We start from the raw sequence: 7,500 nt of genomic DNA on the forward strand, positions 1-7,500 counted from the left end.
TACTGCTGGGAAGGAGAAACAGGCAGGAGGACCTGAGGACACGAAGGGTTGGAGTAAGACACAGCCTGCGCAGATGGCTGCAGAGACACCGAGAGAACAGAGGAACAGACTCAGAGAGCTTAGAGAAGAACGGACAGAGAAACTCAAACACTAAATGGCCAAGTGCACACTGCAGCATGTCAGTTCTCCTTCTACCCATTAATCATGCTCTGTATGCACATAATAACTCAAACACGGGAGTGACCACCGCATTAAAGGTCCTTGCACACATTTTCATGTTTGTGCAGATAGCCTATAAGTCGTAATATTAACGTTATGCTGTATAAATAACAAAGCGTATTCTATATGAGATAAATTATGAGTTAAATCCCACTGATTAAAAGGCATCGTATCTTATCGGATCGGATATCGGATCTTATTTCACAATACATGAGACTTGCTGCTGTGTTTTTTTTGTGATTTTTATCAGAGCCCAAGTAGCATGATGTATTAAAAGATTTTTAGGGCTAATTAATGTAAGTTTAAACAGCAGTTTAGTGTGATGATGCGTGACTGACTCACCTGAGGCAGCATGTGATTGTGCGCGCTGATGGCGTGCTGTGTGTGTGTGTGAGTGTGTGTGTGTGTCGGGGTCGGCAGCAGCGGCGGATTGGCCGGTTGGCTCGGGGTCTGAGGGGGACACGGCAGGAGCCCACGGCTCTGTTGATGCGGATGAGACGGAGTACAAACGTCTGGAGAGACTGTGGGAAGACCTGAGAGGACAGAAGAGCAGTCATGTTTAATGACACGCTACAGAGCGAGAGATGATCACCACACACCAGCACGCTTGATGCAAACCTGTGCACATGAATAAACCACAGAAAACACTTGCAATTCTAATGCATTAATGCTAAATGACATCACTATACTATGATGTGTCTGACCTGAAACAGAGCAATAGATAGGGCTGGGTATTGTTCAAAATCTTTTGATCCGGTGCCAATTTCGATACCTCAGTTTCGATACCAGTTCCTAACGATACTTTTTTCGATACCATATTGTTTTAAAATCCATTTCAACATCAACACAAATACATTAAACACAAAACTTTTATTTTTCACCTTAATTACAACAAATTCTGGTAACACTTCACACTCAGGATAACATTATTAATACAACTGGTTGTGCTTTTTGGATAGGGGTGCGCCATTCAGGGGCGGACTGGGACCAAAAAGTTGCCCTGGACTTTCTTGCCCACAGCAGCCCACCACATCATAATGCAAATGCCCCTGTTTCACCAGTGTTTCACAAACTGGATAGATCTGAGGTGCAGGGCTCACAAAATCGTTAGCCCCATGTCTCGGGGCTATTATGTTTTCCAGTCCGATTTGCTATCGTGAATAGTGATGTAAAATTCCAAACTTGATTCGCGTTGTTCACTTGCTTGAAGGGGTGAAACATATCATAGCTGATCGTTTGCACTTGTTTCTAAATATTGCTGATTCAAGCGTTGTAAACAATTCCTGCACGTTCGAAGCTTGCGCTCACTCGTTCAAAGCACGCGCTACGAGCAGCATTTCAGACAATGCGCGTACAGAGAATGAATTCATCTTTCGCGTATCGTAACTTCTGAATCAACACATACGCACACACTTATATCAAAAAAATTGTCTCTGCAAGTATTCTCGTAAACACAGTCGGTTATGTTTTAAGTGAACGTATACACTGGCCTGCTGCTCAGAGAAATTCGCTGTACCGGATAAATTTCTCTCTCTGTTTTTTAGACGACGTGAAAGGGGGCGTGTTTCAAGATACGCAATAGAGTAGACCAAACTAAACAGGGAGGGAGGGCAAAACACTCATCCAAACAAATGCTTCATTAAATTGGTGGTATTGCCGGCTTTGGTTGCAATACTCTTATCGCATATATGTTGCACTTTGCTGACTCGGCATCCACTTTTATAAAGTGTAGCCACACTTTAGACCTCTTTGGCATTGTAAAACGGAGATGTTTTGAGAAAAAACAACTACACTTGTGTTGCGTGACTGCGAGTATTTTCAGAAATCCTCCCCGTCACGTCACGTGGTGGTGTACAGACAATCACGGCGAATTAAGGTCCTTACAATCACGGCGAATTTAGGTCCTTACATGCACGTATACTACAAGCACACACAGACAAAGATGCTTGGCAAAAAAACGGCTGCTTGGCTTTTGGAACCGAAATTTGGCACCGAAAGATAAATAATTTTTCGATACTCATAGTATCGAAGTTTTTCGTTCGATACCATAAAGACATCAAAGTTCAGTATCCAGCCCTAGCAATAGATATAACACATGATATAGAAGCTGTAAGTGGCCACTGGAGGCCACTAGAGGTGATTCATTCAGTCGGGTCATTCACTGATTCAGTTTTGAGGCTGCTTACATGTATAGCTGATCGACTTTTTGCTCTCATCTCCAAAGCACATGGACAGATGTAAGTTAACAAAGATTGTGGAATCCTGTTCAGTTTGCAATATTAATGTAATTCCGTTTTTCATGCTATTTTGTGTAGTTTATTTCTTATGTCCACTTTTGTGTGCTGTTTTAGTTCTGATACCATCAAGCTAGCGGCTAATTCCTGAAAACAACAAATCTAAAGTTTGCACCCTTGGTGAGCGGAGCGAGGTGTGTACTATTTAGCTCCATTTACAAGACTTTAAGGATGTAAAACGTCTGTTGTCTGCTACTGGAAATTGTTTGTGTATAATGTATCAGGAAAGCTGCATGTGTTAAGGGAGCAAATTTTCATGTGTTATTTTTAATGTGCATTGCACATTTATACAAATGCATGACGATGTACTGTAAAAAGATGAAGATTATTGTAAATTTGTGATGCCAAAATTCAGTAACAAACTATTTTTTGTGTTTACTTCTAGTTTACACGGTGCTCATGCTAAATCTCAAAGAATAAAACGATTGCACTAGTTAGAGACTCTCTGCCATTATTAAGGAGCCAAGGGCTGCTACAGTGAAAACTCGACGCTGAGTCATCCACCAATGCCGGACGTCTTCATCAGCCAGAAGAAACAAGATCATCTGATGTTGCACCCCAATATATGGATGCCACAGCTGCAGTGAGAGACTTTTTCTGACTAAGTGGGTAAAAACGACCGCAGTTACACATTCAGGAGCACCTCATTAAAGCCAAAGTGGTAAAAGGACTGTGGGCTCAGATAATTCATCATATGAGACATTTGACATGAAGAGAAAGCAAGAATTGCCATTTTCTAAATAATTCCAAGGAGGGTTTTGTATGTGTAATACAAAATACTGTAATTCTAGATTCTTAAGGTTGACAACAAGTAGAAGGTCTAAGAGTGTGGCTAAGGTCAATGACATCTCATAATATCTTAATTACTGAACCTAACAAGATCTGAGGAGCTAAATTGTCTGACTGGCGACTATCAGCAGTATTCTCGTTTATGACATTTGGTAGCCTTTTCTGTTTACTTTACTTTCTTTGACATGTTCTCAAAGTGTAGATGTCTGATGTGAGTGGTAATATAGAGTGTTAAAGATAAGTTAGTCACCACTCTTCAAAATTTAAGTCTAGACATTAAAACGCTCTAAGGCCCTAAAGTACAAACAGATCCATTAGACCATTAGACCAACAAAATGTCATTACCTGCTGAGAAAACGGAAAAAATCCCAGAAGCACAAGAAGTCAGGTCGAGCTCACGTGACCGTAGTTTAACAACAAAGGGTCAAGAATTACATGAACAGGAAGCGAAGAGGAATGAAAAGGCATTCAACAAAGCTTACGATTCTTGGAAACACACAGCAAAGGAACTTAGAGCAAAATTGAAGACTTTCTGCTCATCTGAGGACCTTGATAATATTCAAACTAGCATTAATTCTAAACAAGCTAAAGTACACCAAAATTATGAGCCCATTCGATGCAATCATACCACTACTCCAGATATTGTCAAAAGAATGGATGCATGTGACACTCTTACAGCTGAGATTTGTGACCGTATCAGTAAAAGACTAGAGAACATAGATGAGGCTTTCAATGACAAACTAGAGAAAGAGAGAGTGAGAATAGCGCTGAATAAGGATGAGTATGGGTCAGTCTTTGGAAATACGAAAACAGAAACAGTAATTTCAGAGTCATCACAAGGATCAGGCAACCACTCGAGCGCCATCTCCAGGTCCTCTAGCAAACGTGCAGATGCAGAAGCAGAACTAGCCGCCAAGGTAGAACAGGCAAAAGCTATGCAAAAAATACACTTTCAACAGGCAAGACTCGACAAACTGGAGAGTGAATGGAAACTCAAGGAAACACAGATGCTAGCAGAACTCAAGCAAAAGGAGGCTGAAATGAAATTAAAGCTAGAAGAGGAAAAAACAAGGTTACAACAGCTACAAGCGGATAATGAAGTGAATGTGGCAGCAGCTCGGGTGAGAGCGTACAACAATTTTGATGGCTTAGAAAGCTTTGAGGAAGCGACTGACCATAAAACTCATTATGGTGGACAAAATGCTGGACTTAGAACCCCACTAAATCCACAAGCAATGCCATTCCAGCCTCATCCCGCCCACTCAGAGGACTCAGTAGCTCAGGAGGTCAGCTTAGCCCAGGCAATTGCAAGCTCACTTACCCTAAGCCGTCTACCTGTCCCAGAACCAACCATGTTTACCGGTGATCCCTTAAAGTTCATAGACTGGAAGATATCCTTTATGGCTCTCATCGACCAGAAGCCCCTTCCAGCTAGCGAGAAAATGCTCTATCTAAAGAGTTATCTTGCTGGGGAACCCCGAAAGGCCGTTGAAGGATTTTTCTACCGAAATTCAGAGAAGGCATATCAGGGTGCCTGGGCTGTTTTACAAGATAGGTATGGAAGTCCATTCATTGTTCAAAGGGCCTTCAGAGAAAAGCTCATGAAGTGGCCAAAGATAGCCGTGAATGACCCTATTGCGTTAAGAGAGTTTGCAGATTTCCTTCAAGGCTGTGTTGAGGCCATTCCTCATGTTAAGGGTCTGGGTATTCTAAATGATTGTGAGGAAAATCACAAGCTCCTAAAAAAGTTGCCGGAGTGGATGGTGCGCAGATGGAGTCGTATTGTTGTGGAAGAGCTAGACAGATCTGGCGACTATCCAAGTTTTGTGCATTTCACAGAGTTTATGCAAACTGAAGCTCGTATAGCTTGTAACCCAATCGCCTCCCCCCTTCTGATGAGCATTAAAAACACAGACGAGAGGCTTCCGAAGAGAACCAAGGCGCTCAACACAAGCACTCAAATGAAAAACTCCATCTCAGGAACTCTGGAAAACTCAAAACCAAAGCCACCTTGCTTAGTTTTTAGCGACGAAACACATGGTATTGTTAAGTGTCCAACCTTTGCAGCAAAGACTATGGATAAAAAGAAGGCCTATATTCATGAGAATCAATTGTGTTTTGGGTGCTTACGAAAGGGGCACATCACCAAAGACTGTAAAAGGCGACACACCTGCAGTACATGTGGTCGACGTCATCCTACCTGCTTGCACATAGAAAGAAACAGACATCCAGTAGAATCGGCAAGCAAAGATACCACAGCCAAAGGAGACCACGCAAGCAAGGAAATTCACAAGGCTATGGCCCATGCATTGACACAGCATGTTTCTGCCACCTCTAGCATTGTTCCAGTTCTTGTGTCATCAACAACAGAGCCCGAGAGAGAAATTCTTACTTATGCTCTACTCGACACACAGAGCGACTCAACTTTCATCTTGGAAGATTTGGTCACCGAACTAAATGTGAACACTCAGTCAGTACAACTTAAACTCAGTACTATGACAGCGGTTAATACAGTCATAGCGAGCAAGACTGTCAATGGTTTACAAGTTCGAGGACTCAACTCTGAAACTTACATCCAACTACAGCAGTCCTACACACGAGACTTCATTCCAGTCCACAAGTCTCACATCCCTACTAAAGATACAGCACTTCAGTGGCCTCATCTGAAACATCTAATAAATAAGTTACATTAACTCCAAGATTGCGAGGTTGGACTGCTAATTGGATATGATTGCCCGTCAGCACTAGCTCCCTTGGAGGTCATCACAGGTGGTGAAAATGAACCTTTCGGACAAAGGACAATGCTTGGTTGGAGCATTATAGGGTCTGCCAATCCCCACTTGGATAGACAAGGAAACGAGAGCTTTGTGCATCGTGTTGCAGCGAAAGAGGTGCCAGTGGCCACTGATGTGCTGAAAGTATTGGAATCAGATTTCAACGAGAGGAGCTATGAGGACAGGTACGTGTCGCAGGATGACGTTCGCTTCATACAGCTCCTTAGTGATAACATTAAGCAGACAAAGGATGGACATTTTGAGATTCCCCTCCCTTTCAAGGGCAGTGGTCCACCGGCTCCCCCTAACAATAAGAAGCTGGCTACTGTTAGGCTGCAACATCTAAAGAAGAAGTTAAAGGGCAACAAACAGTATTTCGACCATTACACCGCCTTCATGGAAGAAACTTTCAAAAAAGGCGATGCCGAGCCAGCTCCTCCATTTTCGGAGGGAGAGACTGTATGGTATATCCCACATCACGGGGTTTACAACCCCAAGAAGCCAGGCAAATTAAGAGTCGTGTTTGATTGCTCAGCAAAGTTCCGAGGGATTTCTTTAAATGACACTCTACTGACAGGCCCCGACCTAATTAACTCTTTGGTAGGAGTCCTTTGTCGCTTCAGAAGGGAATCAGTTGCTGTGATCTGTGACATCGAAAGGATGTTCCACCAGTTCAGTGTCTCACCCGAAGTTCGCAACTACCTAAGGTTCCTCTGGTGGGAGGGTGGACTGTTAGATACAGAACCACAGGAGTATAGAATGACAGTCCACCTTTTTGGTGCTGCGTCCTCCCCTGGATGTGCCAATTTTGGTCTTAAATATCTGGCACAGCAACACAAGAACTTCTACGTGGATGATGGGTTAACCAGTGTTCCAACAATTCAAGAGGCTAAGGAACTAATTCTCGAAGCACAGGAATTGTGCAAAAGTGCAGGTCTACGTCTGCACAAGTTCAACTCAAATCAAATAGAGGTCCTCTCCTGTGTAACCCCCTCAGAAAGGGCAGTGACCACTGATCCCCTAAACTTTAATCCAGACACAACTCCAGAAGGACGAAGGCACGAAGGTTCCATGTGTTTGTGGCAAACCGCATACAACTGATAAGAGAGATTACAGACCCAAATAAATGGAACTATGTAGACACAGCTTAAAACCCAGCAGATTATGCCTCTAGAGGTCTTCATGCAGCAGACATCTCTTCGACTCTCTGGCTATCAGGGCCCAAGTTTCTATGGGAACAGGAAGTGCTCCCTACACCCAAGCCTTCAACTGAGCTGCTCACAGGTGATCCGGAAGTTAAATTGATTCAAGTGTTTGCAACTCAAGTCAGTGACTGGAACGACATTCTAAGCCGCCTGAGCCGGTTTTCCACCTGGACAATGCTTGTTAAGGTGGTTGCAAGAATCAAAAGACTAGGGTCTAAG

The 7,500-nt window shown here is 43.1% G+C and overlaps 1 protein-coding gene across 8 annotated transcripts in view; it reads right to left on the minus strand.

Moving 5' to 3' along the window:
* LOC132160684 (R3H domain-containing protein 2-like) overlaps positions 1-7,500 on the minus strand; it is a 59,111-nt gene that overhangs the window by 7,743 nt on the left and 43,868 nt on the right. For 7 of the 8 annotated variants that reach the window (XM_059570327.1, XM_059570325.1, XM_059570328.1 and 4 more), the window contains 2 exons: positions 562-752; positions 1-77 (listed from right to left, as the gene is read on the minus strand). The exon at positions 1-77 is cut by the window's left edge and continues 7 nt beyond it. In XM_059570327.1, coding sequence (XP_059426310.1) covers positions 1-77; positions 562-752 — 268 coding nt within the window. The remainder of the gene's footprint in view (positions 78-561; positions 753-7,500) is intronic. The other variant, XM_059570331.1, reaches the window with a different exon arrangement.

This window comes from Carassius carassius, chromosome 17, assembly GCF_963082965.1.
Source record: "Carassius carassius chromosome 17, fCarCar2.1, whole genome shotgun sequence".
NCBI classification, from domain to species: domain Eukaryota; kingdom Metazoa; phylum Chordata; class Actinopteri; order Cypriniformes; family Cyprinidae; genus Carassius; species Carassius carassius.